General features: G+C 40.1%; 1 protein-coding gene across 1 annotated transcript; it reads right to left on the bottom strand.

Moving 5' to 3' along the window:
* Positions 1 to 277: 277 nt before the first annotated feature.
* On the bottom strand, positions 278 to 1,372 carry LOC108364201 (uncharacterized). The gene has a single exon (XM_017617791.1). The coding sequence runs from the start codon at positions 1,370 to 1,372 to the stop codon at positions 278 to 280; it is 1,095 nt and encodes a 364-aa protein (XP_017473280.1).
* Positions 1,373 to 23,117: the final 21,745 nt, after the last annotated feature.

A 23,117-nucleotide genomic window follows, 5' to 3' on the forward strand; every position in this document is an offset into this window, starting at 1 on the left:
CTCCTCCAGTGTGTCTGCTGTGTGAGTCACATCGAACCATTTTGTATGTTGCTATATCTAATTCACTATCTTCCACATTTTCCGTCGTACACGTCTCAGAGCATAGTATAATACTCGGCTTGTGTGCTGCCGCCAACACTTCTAATTCACCTTTGTTAGATATTATGCTGTTCACGTTTAGATATATGCAATTTAGAATGTTGTTTGTGTGCAGATTTTCCCTTCGTTTTCTTCCCCTTATCTCCGTTGGTTTTGCCTGTAACCTGCACATTTGTTGCTAATATCCTAGCCTTTGCTTTTTAGCATTTAAATGCTTCAAGTAGACCGGACATTGCCTACTCTTGCACTGATGATTGATATCTAGCCCTAGTTTGAGCTTTTCATTTGACTTTATACAGTTTATGCACTTGTTTATCGGTGGATTAACACATCCGGTGGATTTGTGGTTTCCCAAGCATTTGGCGCACACTTCATCGTCCTTGCACTCAGCAGCTTTGTGGTTGTACCCTTTACATTTAAAGCACGTTGTCACATCAACACCATCATAGACTTTACATCTTTCCCAACCTATATTCAGTTTATCACATTTCAGAGTGTTATTAAAACTTTCTTCATCCACCTCTATTATTGCATTATAATAACTATTATTTTTATTTTTCACATTATACTGCCTAATAATTTTAACTTCACCCTTTTCTAGACATTGGTTTTGCTTCTTTAAACACTCGATTAGTTCGTCATTACACTTTTCAAGGCTCATGCCTGTTATAAACAATTTTGGTTTATAATCTCGCGGAATCTTTATTTCGTATCCATCACTAATATTCGTATCCATAATTTCTTTGATTTTGTCTCTTTCATCCACATTAACACTCTCAATTATCATAACACCATTTTGACCAGTCTTAATGTCTGTAATTTTCAGCTCGTTAGGGTTAATTTTATTATTTAAATCCTGCTTTGTTTTTTCACTCGTTTGTTTGGTTCTTGGTTTCACAACAATAGGCGCACGTTTCTTAAATTCCGGCACGTCTCTACCAGCATTTTTATTCATATTTGTTTTCACCATATTTGCAAATGACGTTTGTTGTTGTGTTGCACTATCTTTTATTTCTTTCCCCAATGTTTTTATTTCCCCGCATAGCTTTTCATTTTCCTTCCCAGCTACATCAGCTGTGCTTTTCATTTGTTCCACTACCTCTCGCACTTTCTTTATTTCTGCTGCATTTCTTACATACATTTCCTGGTGCATTTTTAGGGTCGCTAATCGTTCATTATATTTCACCTCCATCGCATTCATTAACTCTCTCAATTCCCGCTGGTTCGTATTCAATGCTTCTTCAAATTCATTTTTGTACTCCTTCAAATACATACTGTTCTTGTTTACACTTTCTTGCATGTCTCGCACTACCATATCAACATTTTGTATATATGTAATGCACTCATCACAAATAAATTTCAACATTGGGTGCGTTCCTATTACCCCATACTGGAAGTTATCTAAGCCAGAGCATCTTGGTGCAGTGTGATATGCCTTCCCACACACACCCATACATCTGACACCTGTTTCCCCTCTTATTGGGACTTTACACTTCACACACTTGTCGTTATCTGACATTATGTCTTCACTTTTCGCACTGTGTTTTTATTTTTCGCGGTAAACACGTATGCATATGTATGTATGCGTCTCTATTCGCTTATGTATTTTGGAAAAATTATTAAATATGAAATTTAAGTAATATTTCCCAGATTTTTCACAACAATTTCTTAGTCAATTTGTAGAGTCACTATCTCGCATATATATGGTACACTTTTTAACCATTATTTATTAGCTTCAACATTTCTAAACAGAAATTCCAAGAGCGGCATGTAAAAACGACTTGCTTGCTCAACTTAACAATTTTTTTTGAGGAGGCGTGTTGATGAAAACAACCTGTGATCAATTATACTTGTTAAACTTTTGATCGTATGTTTTAATCATGTGTACCTGAATGTACTTGAAGTTTATTGTGAAAATTTTCTTCATTCGTTTTCCAAATATTCAATAAATTTATCAACCCTCTTCACCACCTGGACGAAGGAGGTCAGGCTAGAATTAGGTATACACGTCGATGGCACACCAATACCGACTAAACAATCCGAAAATTTTAGGGGTCACCTTCGATAGCCTGCTCTCCTACTCCACGCACACAACCGCAGTTGTCAATAAAGTACAGAGCCGCAACAAGGTCCTCAAGTCGGTAGCCGGAAGCACTTGGGGCAAAGACAAAGAAACGTTACTGGCAACATACAAGGGAATTGGCCGGCCGGTTCTAAACTATGCAGCGCCAGTTTGGACGCCGGGGACTACTTCGACGCAGTGGACGAAGCTACAGACTTGTCAGAACGCCGCGCTCCGAACAGCGACTGGGTGCCTTCTGATGACGCCTGAGCAGCACCTACACAACGATGCCCAAGTGCTCCCCGTAAGGGAACACAACAAAATGCTTTGCAAGCAATTTCTGGTGGGGTGCCACAGAAGCGAACACCCAAACAGACCTCTGCTTCAGGAGGAGCCTCCGCCCAGGCACGTCAGGGGGCACCTATTCGTATACAAGGACGCAGTCCAGCAATACGTAGACCAACCACTGGACCCGACGACATACAGACGAGCCATTAACGACATCCATAGAGAGTCAGTCACCACTTACCTTGACTCTCGACCTATGAATGCCGTAATTGGAGCCCAATCACGACCCGTTGAAGAGACGGAGCTTCAATTGCCAAGAGAGACCCGCGATACCCTGGCTCAATTACGGTCTGGATACTGTAGCCGCCTCAACAGCTACCTGTCCAGACTCGACCCCAATATCCCCAATGAGTGCCCGGAATGTGGAGAATCCCCTCACGACACCAACCACCTCTTCACATGCCAGCTCAATCCGACTCAACTAACACCCCTCTCCCTCTGGTCCGACCCCATTGAAACAGCTCATTTCCTGGGCCTCCCGTTAGTTGAGCTTGGCGAATATGATTGAATGTTGACCCAAAATAGACGGGGCTTAGTAGTGCCGCTACAACAACAACAACAACAACACATCCATATTTTTGTACTTCGGCTGAGCACTAGCTAATATTTAATTCAAATAATGATGCTCACTTATTTTATATAATAATAAAAACGGAATGTTTGAATATATCTCATAATACACTGCCGGAACAAAGTATTGAAACAGCAAATTTTTCACGGATATGAGCCATTCGTTTTTAAGTCGGACGGATTTCGTAAAAAAAAATATATAGTCTCCGATTCGGTCTTAACATTTCTATATATGAAGTGGTCAAGATTGTCCTAAAGCTAACTTAGCTATTAACAGTTGAACCTTCTGAAGTTGATTTGCATAGTGAAGACCAGTAAATTAGGGATTTAAAATTATACCACCGTAATCCTTGTTTCATTCTCTATAAAAAACGTGGTTCAAAAAAATGAAGGGTTTTCAAGAAATATTTTTAAAATATTTTTCTTTATGACGAGATGGTTTATTTTGTGAGAACCAACAATTATTTGTAATTTTTTTCCGAAAACTTATGTTAAGATATATTTTGGTATGGTGTTAAACATCGGGTTTTTGCAAAACGTAAAATTTTATTGCGGATTCCGATAGATACCTATCCAGACATAATATTTGTTTGGCATGATTTTTCTTTAAGGCGACAAACCCCTCGAAATGGGCGTGGCAATTGCTGGATTAAAATTAGCAAAACGCAGATTTTATTGCGGATTTCAAAAATTTAGACTTTATTGTGGATTTCGCCAGGATATCTATATGGATTGAAAAAGTTGTGGAACAAATGTCAACTAAGTGATATTCTGCCGAAATCCGCAATAAAATCTGCGTTTTGCAAACTTTAGTCCACGCCCATTTTTTGGCGTTTTGTCGTGCCGTACAAATATTATACCTGGAGAGGTATTCTATCGGAATCTGCAATAAAATTTTAATTCTTGCAAACACTCGATGTTTAACACCTTACTAAATATATCTCAAAATAAGTTTTGGAAAACAAATTACAAAAAATTGTTGATTCTCACAAAATAAACCATCTCGTCGTAAAGTAAAATATTTTAAAAATAGTTCTTGAAAAATCCCCATTTTTTAACCACGTTTTATTCTTTTTATAGAGAATTAAACAAAGATTACGATGGTATAATTATAAATCCCTAATTTACTGGTCTTCACTATGCAAATCAACTTCAAAAAGTTCAACTGTTAATAGCTAAGTTAGCTTTAGGACAATCTTGACCATCTTATATATAGAGATATTAAGGCCGCTTCTTTAGCTTTAAAACGACGTTAAGATGAAGTCTCTACGATGGGCAGAACCCGAAATATAACGATTTGAAGCGCACTTCCGGTTTAAAACTTGTGGATGGCAGACTTGTGCGAAGATAAAAGCTATTTGACAAAATTCAATATACTGAATATAAAACTAAAAACTATTCAAAAATATACCTGAATTCAAATCAAGAAACCTAGCCCCTAGAAAGAAGGATCGACGGCGAAAAAAGGGATTACTGCTAGCCAAAGGAGGAGCAACTGGCAACGTGGGAGACAGTACAGGAGATCTAAAGGGTGATAGGTATTAGGACACATAAGGGAAAACAAAGTAAAATAGAAAGTACAGAAGTGCAAAAAAGACAACAACAGTGAAATTATACCAATGCAAGGAATTTTAGTACCTAAAGGTGCAGATCCCAAAGCTATTGCTAGACAGGCATTGGAAAAACAAGGTCAGACAAACACAACCAACAGTGGGACAGAAAAAGACAGAATACAAAACAGTGGATTTTACACAGAGAGACATAGTGGTGAATTTTTAGTTCTTATAGACACCTCGGAGTCGCCGTTATTCAGAAATGAAAAGATTAGGAATGGTCTCTTTCTGTTGGTCAAAATCCGATTTTGGCATCTGCGGTATTAAAAATATAAAAGCAGTTGGAAAATCTCTATACAAAGTAGATTTCAAAACGTGGTATGAAGCTAACATGAGCATTAATAATGAAAATTAAAATAAAAAAACAAGTTACGAGCGTTTATACCGAAAAAATTTGTAGAGACTATTGGGGTAGCTACCGGTAGTGAGGAATATCCCATTGGATTTTACAGAAGAGGAAATCTTTAACACTATTAGATCACATCCTAAAGCTACATCTGTGTCTAGGATTATGAGACGCGACCAAGAAGATAAAGAGAAATTCACTCCATTTTTGATGTAAAAATTAGCTTTGAAGGCAATGAACTTCCAGAGTATACCGAGAATCAGGCAATGTTACAACTGTGGTCGACTAGGGCACTCCAAACTAGGATGCAGAGCAAAGAATAGATGTATTATGTGCGGAAAACCGAAGGCTGTGAACAAAATTGCAAAAAGGAAAATAATTGCATTCTCTGTGGTGGGCAAAATCACAATGCTCTGAACAGAAAAGCGGGCTCTAAATGGGAAGAGGAGAAAACTATAGTAGAAATAATAACAATTAAAAAACTTTCCAAATATGAGGCTATGGACATGTACAAGGGTACCGTGACAAATAACAACCGTTTCAGAATACTAAGCGACTATGAGCAGAACACCCAGAGATTAAAAATAGTGAGAACAACCGCATAAATAATGATGCCGAAGTCAACAGAAGATTGGTAAGGAAAAGATACAATCAAGAACAAAACGACAATACAACCGTGCTACGAAAAAGAAAACTGGAAGAAAGTAGGGGAAATAGAAAGGATTCTAAGCCTTTTATTAGAGAAATTCAAAATTAATAACAATGACCCTTTGGCCATGCTTCTTGATAGTCTTCTTGGACACGATGTAAGTCATAGAGTGGACATAAATTCATGAAATAAAAATGATGGAAAGGATCCAAATATTACAGTTTAATGTTCAGAGCCTGAAGGCTAATAAGAGTTATTTAGACTTTTTCAATCACAAGTATGAGATTGATATTGTGAGCCTACAAGAAATATTTTCAAAGGATAAAATCAATCATAAACTAATTGGTTTTAATTTACTTAAAAAATTTAGAAGTGATGGCTATGGAGGCTTAGCTATAGGCTTCAAAATAAACACTAAATTTGCCAAAATTAAATATAGAACGAGTCAGGACATAATTATTGCCAAAACGACAAGTCTCAAAAAAACATTATTGTAGTATCAGCGTACTTCCGTCCAAATTTACCAACAAGAATCTTTGAAGCAGAAATAACTAAACTTGTCCTTTTCTTACACGAACAAAAAAATGTACTTCTGTCAGGAGACTTTAACGCAAGAGCAAAAGAATGGGGTGACAACATCAACACGCCAAGAGGGAATATACTTAAAACGATAATTGAAAATTCAGTTTTCAGATTCATCAATGACGGAACAGGGACCCTTCAGGTGGGTTCCAGCAATACCAAGTCTGTTCTAGATTTAGCATTCACAAATATAGGAGATAGAGTAGGTTTCCGTTGCTTGCAATCGTACGTCGGGGGCAGCAATCACCGCCCCATAGTGATTGACATGCAAAACAGTAATGACCCAAACCTCTTCATTTCGCAAAGTAAATTAAGAGAAAAACTAAAGACAATCCCCTTTGAAAACATTGGCCCTGATTATGAGCTGCATTCGAATTTCGATCTTCGCTGGCTATCGAAGATCGAAAGTGAAATTCATATTATGAGCTATGCAAGCGTGTCGAAATTTTCGTTGAGCATCGAATTTTCTGTCGAACAGAATTTTGCTTTCGATGATGTAGCGAAGTGTTAGAAAATTGTGAAAAATGTATGATTTTGTATATGTTTTCTTACATTTTGGTGGCTAGACACTAATTTTAAATAATTTTTATTAATTTCATGCAGTTCTAACATCGTGAATACTAAACACAAGCTCGAAAGGCTGGTTTTACTTGTGAAAGAAAATCCCAATACTCTGTTGGCACGATCTCTGAGAACAAAATCGTAGCGCTGTTGAAAGTTTTAAAATATTTTAAATAGATTTGGCTCACAAACGCCTCTTTAGATGGTCGGAACTTTTTAATGAATCTGTAGACAAATTTCTTAAATATATTTTATATCAAAATATATTCGAAAGACTAATAAACTTAAACTCTCTTAAACATTTGCTACTCCTGGCCAGTTTACTAAGCTCTCATCCTCTGACGAGTCGTTGAACCAGAACTCGTTGTACTCATTTTACCACGTTTTTATAAACTTGCTTTCTTTTTTACTTCATTTTAATTAGAACAAATTTACATAAATATGTATAAGCACACTATTTAGTTTGCTCGATTTGTAAACAAAGCTTCTCAGCGGTGAAAAATATACTATTGTGAACAACCTAAACGAGCGAAATTCACATTAGCGCTATTCTTCATCGAATGAGCGCCATAATACCAAATGAAAATTCGTTCGCTCAGCACTTTCGACCACAGTCGAAAATCGAATGCAACTCATAATAGGGGCCATTGATGCATTCTATGAAAACGTTAAAAAAGTCAAAGATAATTCCACGATTGACCTCAACAACACAGGACGTACACCAAAAGCGTGGTGGAACAAAGATTTGGAGAAACTATACAGGATTCTTGTCGCAAGGAGGAAGAAAGCTAACTTAACCAATAACATTGAAGACCTGGAGGCTGCCGCTGATATGATACTGATTTGGGAAAATGCTGTCAAAGAAGCAAAAAAAGAAAACTTCTTAAGTAAAATAGAGGAAGTCAACCAAAACCCCAACTCGACAGAAACTTGGAAGTTTTTAAGAAACCTTAACAATAAGAAAGAGTCACAGGTGGACTGTTGGAACTCCGAGGACCATGAAAATTTTTTTAAATATCTAAAGACCAAGTAAAGATAAGTAGTCAAGTAGCGAACATTGTAACAAACGATTCCACCCAAGTCCCCAGTGCATTCTGCTTCAAAGACTTCGAAGAAATGCTGTGGAAAAAAAGATCCACCGCAGGTGGAAAAGAAAAAATTACTTTTAGCATGTTAAAACACCTATCAGAGGAAACGAGAAAACAGCTCTTTGAGTCCTTAAAAGAATTGAACGGAATAAGGTTAAAGAGGGATGGAGATACATCAAAGTAATACCCATCCCAAAAGCGAACGAGACCCAGAGGAAATTTTAAATTTCAGACCTATCTCACTGTTATCGGTAATAGTAAAATGTATGAATATGATGATAAAAAAGAACTTGGTGGAAAGTGTAGAAAACAATAAAATTATACCTGACAAAAGCTTCGCATACAGAAAACAACGCTCCGCTAACATGTGTTTGAACACACCATAGCCGAATTAAAAACCAGCAGAGAAAATGTATTTTTGGGGGTTTTAGATATTGCTGATGCATATAATGGCGTAGAGCTGGGAAAACTATGTGAAATCCTCCGCCAAGAACAAATTGACAACCAAAACCGTTAATTGGATACATAATCTATTTTCTCGTAGAATCCTCACTTTAGGTAATCTCTCTGTGGAAATAAACAACGGGCTACCGCAAGAAGCTGTTTGTCTCCTATATTGTTCAATATATACACCGCAGGTCTTCATAACGCCACTGCCGCCAACACGTTTATTTACCAATTTGCTGACGACATAGCGATCTTAAGCCACAATAGAAACGAACAAAAAGCCATATCTAATCTAAAAAATAATATCACTGAAATTAAACAGAAATGTGGCGAAATAAACTTGCAACTCAACATAAACAAAACCAAAATTATGTATATGAGTGCAGCGCAAAGGAACCAATTCAATATAACCATAGGAGAGAATCGCATTGAGCAAGTCAGCAAAATAAAATGGCTAGCTAGAATAGTTAGCACAAATGGCACCATCAAAGATCACATTAAAAACATCCTTCCAATCCAAACAACTTATCATTAAGCTATCTACAATTAAAGCAGGTCTAGCTCCAAGAATAGCCCTAAACGTCTTCAAACCTTCGTTAGATCAAAAATGGAATTCGCCCATACAACTTTAGCAAATGCCCCCAAAGGGTATGAAAAAGAGCTTCAAACCAATGTCAACGAAACCTTGAGAAGGTGTTTAGGGGTACCACCAACTACTCCCACTTATGCGCGGTATGCACTGGCGTGTGAACTACCACCACTTAGCAGAGCACAATGGTTAACACCCAAAGAGATAATAAAGCAATTTTGTATAAACCCGGCCCTCTACAGAAAGTTCCAACACATTATAGACAGAATAGAAATCGAGGTAGTTTTCTCAAAACATCAAACCCTAAAGCTTTTCAAATCACCTCTTTCCAATTCCAAAACAAACTATTCCTCACAGCAACTAAAAGCCTTTTACAACGAAAAAAAATCAAATCTGATAGACGAAAATTACTATGTACTAGCCACGGATGCTTCAATTATGGAGGACAGGGTAGGTTGTGCAGTTTATGATGTAGCAAATAATGTCTATTTTCTTTTCAAAATAAATGACAAAGTCTCTTCCACCTTTGGAGAACTGGCAGCGCTCCGTGAAGCGTTAAAATTGGCAAAGAAATACAAACAAACAAAAATAGCTATCTTCACTGACATCCAAGCAGCAATAAACTTACTTGAATGTAAGACCACAGACAATTTCCTTGTAGCTGACATTCATAACCTGCTTTCAAACTCAAACTTTGAGGATACTGTCCTTATGTGGGTGCCAAGTCAGGTTGGGATCCACTTTAATGAAAAGGCAGACAGCAGCAAAAACCGCAACCGACTTTGGCAAATTATACATTTAGGTCTTACTCCAAACGAAGCGTTTCTGAAAATCAAAGACGAATTGTGGGCAGAGACGAAAGTTACCATTAAACAAAAATGTCCTAACTGGAATCCAGAGATAGCCGACTCCATAGCCTTAAAGGAAAAGACCCCCTGGTTCAAAAACAAAAAAAATGACTTGGACGCTTATAGCACAAAACTAGTAAACAGACTAATTGTAGGTCGCACCTATAATAAGACATATCATCAAAAATTTAACAGACACATTAATGCAGACTGTGGCAACTGCGGAGTGGGAGAAACTCCCCAGCATTTAATTTTTGAATGCAATAAATACAACGTTTTCAGAGGCAATTTCGAAATATTTAAAAAATTTACTAACCTTGAAAGCATTTTTACAACTAGGGACATAAATATTTTAAAGAAGTGGCTGAATTCTACAAGTAGCAAAACTTGAACGGTGGCTATAGCTAAAATAATCAAATTCGATAATAATAGTAACAAATATACAAATCTAACTAATTACTTCGTAACACTTTTATAATACATATAAACGATTTATGTATTCTCGATTACTCAATGAACAAATGAAATATTTCATTTACATATTTACATATATAGATGTAATATGGATAGTAAACTGTACATGAGACTGATAATTAAAAGTATATTTTGGCAACCATCGGCTGTTATTAACACTTAGCAGAAATTAAAAATCAAGTAGTTATATCTAGCACTAAACTTCGGAAAAAAACATAAAAAGGAAAAGAAAAATGTTTGTAAGTTTCGTTCTTGCTTCCAAAAATTAAAAACAAAGAGAATAATTGTAAACCTATCACCCTTATCTAAGTACTCAATACCAAAAGAAGACACATGAAATATCGACTTTGTCTTAACCTTCTCGCCATCACACCCTAAAATTGGAAACTCGCAAATGCATGCCTGGCACAGCAGCAAAGAGCATGTATGTCAAATACAATTGAAACATGAATACATACCCAACATGTGATAAACTTGAAAAGCAATCGCTCAACGTCGTTTAAAAAATAAATAACAAATAATAGCAAAGAAATTAAAAAATTTAACGAACACACAATACTAAACAAGAATAATTAACATATTAATTTCTGCCATCCATCAACGACTTACTATCAACCAGGCAACTATAAGGAAGACATAAATAATTCCTGCCACATACGGAATTGCGGAGCAATTCACAAAGCGGAAAAAAAATAACGATTTGAAGGAGTACATGGCTAGTCAGAATCAAGAAAAAATGCAATCTTTGACAGATCATCCCCCTTATTCTAGAACCCGAATTTTCGTAATTCGTAATTCGTAGCTATGGAAAAGAAATAAAAAAAAACACTAATCATGTGTTTGTTTATTGTAAAATTGGTCAATTTTACATATCTTGAGGAAAATTATGGGTTCTGATGCATTTCCTATGCCTGAAGCTCTGGTTCTCAATCCAGTTAATGCAATAACAGCTTCTTCCAAGCGATTGAAAATATGCACTTTGTTAGGTCCACCACCTGTTGCGCTTGCTTCTGCCTTCGGCCGCGCTTAAGAATTATAGGAATTGTAACCCTTACTTCGTAGAATTCTCCTTTCTGTGTTGCGGGGAAGAGGGGCTTCCGCATGTCAAAGGTATACAACATATGTTGTGCATATCACTCCGGCTACGCCATCCACAGTATTTTTGCGCAGAACCCACGTCGAAACTTGCAAAAAAGTGCATAGTGGAAACCGAGTTTATTAATAAGCTAGTGGTAGGAAATTTGAAACATCTTAAATACATTGATTACACGTGTAACACGTGTATGTTAAAGTTTTTGGATTCGGGTTATGCGTTTGGACACAACAACCGAAATTCGTTGTACAAATAACTAAACCGGACCAAGTTTCTCGATAAGGGGTAACAAAGATTCTTTTTTGCTCGTTTATATGAAGCACTGGATAAAAATATATGTATATGCGAAAGGCAAATTTATCTGTTTAAATGAACACCACCAATATTTCTTGCAAACACACATCGATTTACATCTTTTATTTCGCCTCTGACACAGAATTGTTTTCGTACAAAATAACGCAAAAAAGGTTACTCGTTCGTTTTTAGGCATGCCATTGTTACGAATTGCGAAAGTTCGAAAAATCATTCCTTCGTTAGCAACGAGTGTTGGTGGACGTGTTTCAGCGCATAATATTGGATACCTTCTTTTTTGGCGCAACGGCACATATGTATGTGCCTTGTAAAATCACCATTTTGATTTAAGTGGATAATCAAAACCTAAAAACTATAGCCTTTTTAAAGACTGACGCTTTTGAGTACAGTACGGTGCTTCGCTTTTGGCGTCACAGCGTATTTCTTTGGATAAATCTGTGCAAAATTTTTTAATTCACCGGAATTGTGTGGGAGCACCCAAGGTTCAGGTGAGTGATTTTGACTTTAGTGTGGGGTTGCGAAATCTCTTGTGCTTTTGTTTAAACTTTTTTGGCTTAAAAAAAATCAAGCCTGCCTTCGACGGCAGGAAAAAAACCTAAAGCCGCTATGGCGTCCTCACTATCGAGGACGTCATCGGCAGACGACTTCGAAGCTTTCGCGAGCAACAATCTAGTTAAGGGCAAGCGCCTAAAAAACTAAAAGAAATTAGAATAGCAAAAATGCTAAAGGCTCATGACATGGCAAGAACTAGTCTTGACATGGGTGTAACCGGTAAGGGAAAAAACGTGGAGGAACCAAGTGAAAATGAAATGAGTATAGACATACAAGTAGATAACGGGACAACGACGAGTACCGAGAGCCCGCTTTTGGCTACGGATAACGGACAGCAAGCAGGGGTACAGTGACTGCAAAAGATGCTCACTCAAACTCAAATTCAGACATTACTTTGTATCGCCACAATTTTTCGGGCGTTTACATTGTCTTAGTTGACTCATTCCAATGCAACGACATGGTAAACGATAGAATCACTAACGGCCTTACATTGTTTAACAAAATTAAAAATTTTATAATTAAAGATATTGACTTAATTTTTGCTATTGGCAAGAGTCTTTATAAGGTTACCTTTAAAAACGCGGCTGCAGCCAACAATTTCGTCCTTAATGATAAAATAAAATCTATTGGTCTCAGAGCTTTTGTACCTAAAACGGCAGTAGAAACATACGGTGTAGTGAGGGGCATTCTGACATGGTGTGAGGAAGCGGAGATCAAGGCCGACGCCATCTCTAGCGTACCTACCACCACAGTCAGGCGCTTCACGCGTAGAAACCAGGATAACGAATCCCTTACTCCCACAACCACTGTCAAAATTGGATTCTCTGGAAAAGAAATACCCGAATTCATTATATTCAATTATACCAAGCTTTACGTTGATTTCTACGTCCCACCCCTAAGGCAGTGCTTAAACTGCGGTAGGCTTGGGCATACTCAGTTTTCCTGCAAGTCTAAAAAACGTTGTATCAAATGTGGCCTTGTTACCTGTGATATCAACTCATGTGATAAAAAACTTCATTCTATGCGGCAGCTTAGAGCATGTATCTACTGACAAGCTCACCTGCACGGCATGGGAAAAAGAACGTTCAATCAACTACATAAGAACAGTTAAAAAACTGTCCAGGCGTGAAACAATAAAAACCTATTTCTCCGAGAGCCAAAATCGGTTTGACTTGCTCGCTACTGAGGATATAGATTTCCCGAAGATCTCTGAAAAGGAAGATAATGTTAAAAATAGGTATTTGAATGTTAACAACAAACTTACACGAGCAAAATACTGTACAATTGTACGCAAACCAATGCCAACTATCAAGGCACCAGCAGAACAAGCAGCCAGTAGGGAAAACCGGGTTAGAGCGCCCAAAGAGTCTGTTCTTAATAAACCAGAATACCTTAAAGGGAAAGTTACTGAAATGGAAAAGCTTATCACTGAATTATTCAAAATTATTCAGAAGGCCTGTGCTGGCGAGCACTTTGGCGATGTTCTAGGGGAGGTACAAAACGTTAAGCAAAAATTTGATGAGGTTATGATTAAGGAAGATTTACATGCGATAAACAGGGAAACACAGTCACCGACTATCTCCTGTCGCGTACAGACGTGTTTAGTGCAAAACGCAAGTGCTTGTGTTTTCCCCAAATAAAAGCAAAGTAAACAATAACAACTTAACAAACAAACAAAACAATAGTAACTTGTGGTTTGCTTCACACAGCATCCGCAGATCATACGATATTTTTCAACCAATCACAAGCTAGCAGTAATAGTATATTCAACACAACAAACGCCACATAATACACAACCACACCATCATGCAAAAGGACCCTCCGGATAGGGGCCACAATAGGTTTTCGCTCCTAGAAGACCAAATGGATCCTCTAGTCTCACCGTCCTCCTACCCTACGTCCTCCTACCATGATAGTAAAACCAATAGTGACTTATGGTGCGGTGGCTTGGTATTCCAGAGGGTTAATTCCCGTTCTGCGTTATCGTGAAATGAAGTGAAAAGTATAAACGAAACACCAAAGTAAATGCGGTGTGAAGGTGTTATTTTTATCACTTCACGATAACGCAGAACGGGAATTGACCCTCAGGACTACTTTGGGAACGGTGAGGCATACCCTCTCCAAGATTCAACGTCTGGCATATGTTTTCATTACGGGAGCAATGCGCACATGCCCGACGGCAACGCTGGAGGTAATGCTGGAACTCGAGCCAGTGCATCTCTCAATTGAACAGGCCGCAAAGCGAACCCTCCTTAACTTTGCGAGAGAGGGCTTCGGCAAAGGCAAGGTGTTATCATCTAGGAACAGGGACAAGCTAGGTACCCAGCTCCCCATGGCTTTGTTCCCCACGGACGATATTAACAGAGAGGTGGTCTTCAAGAGAAATTTCAGGACCCACACTTATAACAAGGCGACCTGGTGTACCTCTATTATGGAGAGTCACATACAGGCGAGCGCAATACACTGGTACACTGACGGCTCTAAAACACCCGCGGGGATTGGAGCAGGCTTGTACGGCCCTAGACTGAAGCTTTCGGTGCCCCTGGGAACTATCCCTAGCATCCTTCAAGCGGAGGTCTATGCCATCAGTATGTGCGCTGATATTAACATTCGCAGGAACTATAGGAATGAAAGGATACTTATACTAAGTGATAGCCAGGCGGCACTTAGGGCCCTCTCATCATTCGAGATCAAGTCCTCCTTGGTTTGGGAGTGTGTCGAGAGGCTCAATACTCTGGCGGAGGTCAATGATATCCAACTAATGGGGGTACCAGGGTACATGGGGGTTGCAGGAAATGAGGAAGCTGATCATCTGGCCAGAACGGGTTCGAGGAAGCGGCCGGAAGGACCTGAGCCCTTTCTGGCAGTAGAACACCATAAAGGAAATGCTCAGAAGGGACAACAGCAAACTGAGGGACCTGCACTGGCTTGGCACCATGGGCCGACATGAGGCAAAAAGCTTATTAGGAGGTTACAATCTGTCAAGATACAGGCTTCTCATGGATCTCCCAAAAGAGAAACTAAGAATTATTACAGGTTTTATGACGGGCCACTGTACGCTCAGAGGGCACCTGCATAAACTAGGTATCTGGTCCAGCGACCTTTGTCGCTTTTGCGATGCAGCCAAGGAGACTCCTCTACACCTTCTTATGGAGTGTGAGGCCGTTGCACGGAGGAGGTATAGGAGCATAGGACACGTCTGGTCAAGAGAGGAGCACATACACTCACTGTCCCCGGGGTCTATTATGAAATTTATAGACACTCTGGGGCTGGTTGATGTGTTGTGATGAGCTAGGGGCACAATAGACGTACTAGTCGCAGTGCCATACCGAACCAACCTATCTATCTATGACCTGGTGTGCCACAAATAAATGCCTTTGCGGGAGTATCGCATACAATCGACCGTATCCTAACTTTAATCAATTTTCCTAGTAACTCTATTCCATTTTCTAAAATATTTCTCATTTCGTCCAAAAATGCTGCTAAGTAGCTTTTTATGGTATCCGGCTTCCTTGCCCCCAAATAAATTCCAACAGGAAAAACCGAAATATTGTCGACGTTTGCTATTCTCAACAATATTGGCCATAGCTGAGCACGGGAACTTCTGAATAAGGAAAGGCAATCTATATTAATATCCACTGATATTGAATCATAATTTATTAAAACATTAGCTACTTTTTTGAGTTGTACTCCAATTCCTATATGACAATAAAAGCCGGGTGAAACTTTTTCGCTAATGGCCTTCTGGCTTCAAATCAAAGACTTACACCCCTATGCTGTAATCCGTCGTAGATTCGATTTTGCTACGAATCGTAAAATTGGTATGCTGAAATCCGCGTTGTCGTATCGTAATTTCGAAATTCATAAGCCATCTTCGAAATTCGTAATGTTGGTATGACTGAATCCGACGTAGCTGTCATTTTTATGTATTTTATTTATTTATTCAATCAAATGGAATACAAATCCTTACTGACTAAAGCAAAGGAGCATAAATACTACCTAAAGTAATTTAGCAGGACACGACGTACTGTTTCAAATGAGAGCGATGGATCATATTCCGAAGCTCATTTAACTCGGAGAGGGTTCTAAAGAGTGACGAGAATTTCACATAGTTGGATTTCGGAAATCCCAAATAAAATAATGAAGCACGCCGCAAGTTATGAGACGGAACATTTAAAGATTCTCCAAAAGCGTAGAGCAATCGACAGAGCCTTCCAATATTTTAGCCACAAAAGAGGCTAACTATTTAACGAGTTTAAGCCAAGGAGTTGACAACGAGATGCATACGGGGGTACAGGCTCCGAAAACCTCAGGGAAGGCAAGGCAAATTTTATAAAAACTTTTTGGATCCTTTCAATCCTGTTTGAGTAGACGGACTGATAGGGTCGCCAAATGAAGGACGCGTATTCTAACCTAGATCTCACCAATGAAACATACAGAAGCTTAAGGGTATTACGCTGAACAAAAACGAGCATACCATAAGCTTTGGAAATAACGTAATTAATATGAGTTGAGAAGGTTAGTTTTGAGTCAAAGTATACTCCTAAATCTTTAACCTCAACGACAGATCTAAGATCATAACCGCCAATATTATACTTGGTTTGAACAGGAAGAAGCTGTCTGGTGTAAGTAGAATATGAGCACTTACTGAAGTTCAGAGATAAACAATTAAGAGAGCACCATGAGTGTAGTCTATCGAGCTCGGATTGCAACAATATGGCGTGTTGTGAGTTTTTTATCACTGCGTAAACCTTGAGATCATCAGCATATAATAAATACTTAGACGACAGAAAGCATGACCCAACATCGTTTATGAATAGGGCAAATAAGAGAGGACACCCGAAGTGGCAACAAAATTATTGAAAAGTATATTATCGATGGCAACTGTACAACACCTGTTGGAAAGGTAGGAACGAATCCATTCAAGGAAAGTTGAATGGAAACCTAAACGCGATAACTTATTGATCAAAACCTTGTGCGAAACTCGATCAAACGCCTTTGAAAAGTCCGTGTATACTGCATCAACTTGGAGACCCGTCTGCAACGCAGCAACACAATCCTCCATGAAAATAGCAAGGTTAGTAACAGTTGACCTGCCACTTACAAAGCCGTGCTGAGAAGGGCTGATCAAACTTTTAACTACAAAATTAAGCCTCTGTTTCAGAACCGACTCAAAAACTTTTGGAACAGTAGCCAACTTTGATATAGGCCTATAGTTCGAAACATCATTCTTATTGCCACTTTTATAAATTGGCGTAATATAAGCTATTTTCCACTCATCAATAAAATGCCCGGCCGAAAGAGATTTGTTGAACAGGATTGTTAGTGGCTGGACAAGAGAAGGGCACCGTTTGAACATAGCACTTGAAAGGCCATCCGAATCCAATTTAAAAGAGTGCTTTAATGAAAATATGGCTTCTTCCACGTCACTATCAGAAACATGATATTAACTTCATTTTCCTAGTAAACCTATTATAAAGAATCTTGTCTAAAGAATTAAACCTCTTAAGGCAGTACTGATATTTTACCAAGACAGATTGGCGCCTGGTTGCTTTAAAACTTTTAAAAAGCCTACTTTTGCGATTTTTAAGTCGCTTGAGCCCCTTATTGTATCAAGGTAACCTGTACGTCTTCTTTGTAACAGTTGGTACGAATTCTATACGTGCATCATATACACAGTTTTTAAAAACTTTAAATGCAGCATAAACTTCTATATTATTCAATAAATGTTCCCATCAAATTCTTGCAGACGGTTATTCAGAAGGTCAAAATTGCATGAACTAAAATTAAAAATTGATCGGCTTCTCTCACGAGGAACAGTAGCGTAGACATAACATTGAATGTCAACTTGTATGGGAGTATGATGAGTAGAGCTCGGATTTTTATGCAAATTGAATTGCAAAATGTATGCAAAATATATGCAACAAATATGAAAGAACTTTGCAAAATATATTAAAAAATTGTAAAAAAATTCATAGTTGGATATGCTAAAAAAGACCTTTATGCAACAATTTAAATAACACCTAGGAAATAAGACCAAGGTCGTTTGCACTACTATCCATATTATTAAGATTTCAGAGAAAATTAAACAAGTTTTGTTAAACGCATATCTTCAAATTTATTAACAACTGGTATTTAATTAACCCTTTAAACTTCTTTAGTAGTATCTGTGGGGAATCATCAGCATTTGCGGCCCCAACCATTGCCAAAGTCGCCAACGTAATAGACCAGGAGCGCATCCTGGAGGAGAGTAGGGAGAAAAAGCCAATCATCTCAGAGTCGGAAGAGGACCAATCTCTTGCAGGGGATGTAGGTTGAGAAGCAGTTCGCTGCCAACTACCCTCCAATGACGGAGTTAGATAGATAGATAGTTGGTTGGGTAAAGCACTGCGACCGGTAGGTCTATTGTGCCCCTAGCTCATCACAACACCTCAACCAGCCCCAGAGTGTCTATAAACTTCATAATAGACCCCGGGGATAGTGAGTGTATGTGCTCTTGGCCAGATGTGCCCTATGCTCCTATACCTCCTGCGCGCAACGGCCTCACATTGTATAAGAAGGTGAAGGGGAGTTTCCCTAGCCGCATCGCAGAAGCGACACAGGTCGCTGGACCAGATACCTAGTTTGTACATGTGCCCTCTGAGCCTACAGTGGCCAGTCAAAAATCCTGTAATAACTCTCAGTATATCCTTTGGGAGATTCATGAGTACCCTGTATCTTGTCAGATGGTAACCTCCTATTATGCCTGACGTTGACCCATAGTGCCGCGCCAGTGCAGTTCCCTCAGTTTGCAATTGTCCCTTCTGAGCATATCCCTTATGGTACTGGGTCCCACTGCCAGAAAGGGCTCAGGTCCTATCGGGGTCGAGGAAGCGGCTCATCTGGCCAGGTGATCAGCCTCCTCATTTCCTGCAACCCCCATGTGCCCAGGTACCCACATTAGTTGGATATCATAATGACGGAGTTAGTCCTCTTTCCACAGCCCAGAAGAGGAAGTATCGGGGGGCGAGACGCAAGCAGGGGAAACCCTCTTCTGTGGCTAACCGAGTCGAGTCGAGTTCGAGTCATAGTGTGGCACGGTACTGGTGTAACATTGCCAAATTCCGATCATCCAGACAGACCTCTGGCGCCACGAAACGCTTGCCTCAAACCAAGAGTAGAAGTGATGCAAGGGTCGGTCGAGGCAGTACTGTCCTCGCTATTCCCTCAAAGCAACTACGTCTGGGGGTCTGGGTCCCGGGCAACTTATTGTAAGGCCCTCTGTTCATTGCCGTAATGGGGAGGGCGGGTTAGACTCGGCAGATGACTACTGCTGATCCGGGCCGTCATTGCCTCTGGCACTGTAGCCAATGCTCGTTCATAAGAGAGGTATGGAACCATTGTGGTGAAATGCCTATCCCAAGCTAACTGGGACTGGCTCAAAGCTGTGGAGCAAAGAATACCGCTCACAAGGGGAAAATACTTCACTGTTGTGCCAATTACGAATGAGTGATAAAAATTATGAATGGGAGAGCGGATTTCGTGCCGTGGATACGTAGTATAATTCGCTTTGCGAAGAGGGCTGCAGCGGGGTTGAAACCTTGAGTCAAACGGCTAGGCTGGTAAAAGTTCTGAAGAAGGACCGAACCACAAAGCTGCGTTCACTCATGAGTCCGGTGATGGTTTCATCTTCCTCTCCCTCGACTAGTGAGGGAGGGTATGCGAGAACCACAGTGTAAATGTACAACTGGTTTGTTGCCAGAAATGTGGCTAATGAAGATGCCCTAAGATATGCTATTGAGTCTTTTGACAGTCCCAAATTGCCCGGTCCGAGTGGCATCCTACCTATTGTACTTAAAGAAGGTGTTGAGCTTTAGTTGGCGAACTTGAAAAAGATTTTCACAGCATCGCTTGCACTTGCCTGTATACCACAAATAAATTAGACTTGTTCTATGCTGGCGTAGCTGGTCATCACTATTGAGGCAGCAGGAGGTCAGTATGTCGCGTGCGCAGTTAACAAGAGCTGCCATTAAAATGACATGCTTATAATAATTTATTTATAGGAAATATGCAAAATATTTACAAAAATATGCAAATATGCAAACATGCAAAATATTTGAAAATATGCAAAACATAATAGGTCCAAATTAACTCACTTCCTCCTATAATAAGTTTTTACCCAGGTCCGGACTTTCTGTGATGTTAAAAAAAAATAATCACTTGCATAAATATCCGAGCTCTAATGATGAGTATTTGCATGTGTTATCGGGGATGGACATTCGAATACCCAATAACTTACATTACTACTGCTAAAGATAAGATTTGTAGTAGACCAATACTTAAGAAGCTATCAGTTGCGTATATCTCACTGTCTGTAGTAGCGTTGACTGGGGTGAAAGACGAGGAGTTATTAAAGATTTTCCAAGAGACATTACTCAAATTAAAATCACCGAGCACACAGAGCACACACTATTCGGCGGAATGTAAGAGGCACATACAAAGATATGTTCAGAGGAACACCGCACCTTCACGCAGAGTTGATCGAGAATCAAATCCTTAATTTGAAGTTGGACTAGTGTCGTGGAAAATCTACGCTGAACTGCAATCAGTACCCCTCCACCTCTGGACAGCCCAGACCTGTTTTCATCACGGTCCTTTCGATAAACATTATATAACTCAGGATCGAAGAATTCCGAGTAAAAGAAATTGGGTGTTAACCAGCTCTCAACGATGACAAAAATATCAAACTCCAGATGGGAGCTTAATCTGCGGACTATATCAGCTTTTGTTCTCATTCCGGAAGCATTTTGGAAGTATATCTTGATTTTACTAAGTGCAGCCCCACTAGTACTATCAACTGGCTTACCATGAACAATTAATTTATCACGGGTATTTTTTTTTGAAGACGCCGAAAAGGGCGAACCGATATATTGGTAGGCCAAAGCTCTACACTAAACATCCTTTCAAACCATGATTCAGGGACACCAAGTTTAAAATTTATATGCTTCAAATACTCAGTATTAGTATCTTTTTTTCACAAGACTGTAGCAAGATACTAAACTCTTCGGTATACCAGAATGCCTAACAACATACGTAACAGAAGGCGAAAATGACGACAAATGTAGCCACTTAGTATGAGCAACAACTTGAAGTTCAGAGTTGACATTGGATCCAATAACATGACGTTTCATTCTACTACCATTCTTGTTTTTCTCATCGTCATTTGATTTGGGTAACTGGCCTTTATTTTCTGGAGCATTAGCCACAGCAGTGTTAACTTCGCCTATTGTAGAGGGTGCCAGCGCGGTGTCAGCATACACAGCGTTAACAGGGCCACCCACTGATTGACGAGTGTTTGAACTCTCCACTTGCATGGGTGAATGAAAAGAAGTACCAGCATTGTTTTTTAACGCAAGTGTATACCCCGTTTGCATGGGTGACTGTGAAGCAGTGCCAGCATTGTTTTCAAAAGCATAAGCAGCATTGGTAGGTACCAGCGCCAAGTTATTAGAACGTGCGATAACAGAGTCAGCCGTCAGCTGACGAGTGTGTGTGCTTCTACCTTGCAGGGCAGAATGTATGTCAGTATCAGCAGGCGCACATTGGGAGGCACCACTGTCAACTATCGGAGTGACAGCATTCTCACGACAGCCGGTTCTACGCACCGGAATGACTCGGGTTTTACCCGACCAAGGGCTGTTGTTTCGGCGATCTAACCCCGTTTAGGTCGGCGAAGTATCTCAGAAGTTGTTCATCCATAGGGCTACATTCACTACGTATTCTTCTACTCAGGGCTGGCATCGAGTCAAACCCAGGGCCAGAAATCTACACCTGCTGTGTATGCCAGAGACGACTACACCACAACTCCACCTCAGTCAAGTGTAATGCCTGCGAGGGGTGGAGTCACCTTAGAGCCTGCTCAGGACTACGGACACATCGACAGTAGACCACGTCATACGTGGCCCCCTGTTGCTCAAACAGAGCAGCCTCCACGGCTAACCTCAGTCCACCCGAGCAGCCTCACACAGTCACCACAGCACAACAACATAATAACACCACATACCATACCACGACCACGACAGCCCACATAACACACACAACCGCACCACCACCCACACGCCGCCGCCAACAACTCCTGGTTCCCCCTACAATCTGCACGGTTTGTCAGACCAGGATATTCCGTAATGTGACATCAGTCAAGTGCAACACTTGCCTTGGTTGGTGCCACTTTAGGGCATGCTCAGGTCTGCGTACCACGCGAGATTGGACTGGGAACTTCGAACGCCCGTGTTGCGCTGCTCGGTCGCAGACCTCAACTTCGCCGCCTCCCGCCACCACCACAGGGCGGCAACCATCACAGCAGCGCACACAGCCAACGGCGGTAAGAACACACACATCTCTTACACCCCACATCACGACACGTCTCCCGAACCACTTGAAGCTCCTTCAATTTAACTGCAACGGACTACAGAGCAAGCTTGAGGAGATAACCGTCTTCATGTGTCGGCATGGTATATTGATAGCTGCGGTCCAAGAGACGAAGTTGCACAGCAATTCAACTTTGTTGAATTGTGCCGGGTACAACGTGCACCGTCGAGATCGCGAGCGAGATAATGGTGGTGGCTTAGCGTTCATCACGCACCACACCGTGCGGAATCGTCTTATCGAAGCAGACATCGACCGCAGTGATACCACTCTAGAATGTCAGGGCATTGCTATCCGGTCAGGCGATGTTGAGCTGGAAATATTTAACATATACATACCCCCTGTCACCTGCTGCCCGGCGGGATATCACCCTGATATAGGTGCGTCCCTCAGGTGAAAACCGTATGGTAGTAGGTGACTTTAATGCGCACCACGATCTTTGGCACTCAAGCCCGTCAAACGATCGTAGGGGAACAGACT

The sequence above is a fragment of the Rhagoletis zephyria genome, unplaced genomic scaffold (genome assembly GCF_001687245.7).
Source record: "Rhagoletis zephyria isolate East Lansing unplaced genomic scaffold, Rhagoletis_zephyria_1.1 Rzeph_scaffold_01492, whole genome shotgun sequence".
Taxonomy (NCBI): domain Eukaryota; kingdom Metazoa; phylum Arthropoda; class Insecta; order Diptera; family Tephritidae; genus Rhagoletis; species Rhagoletis zephyria.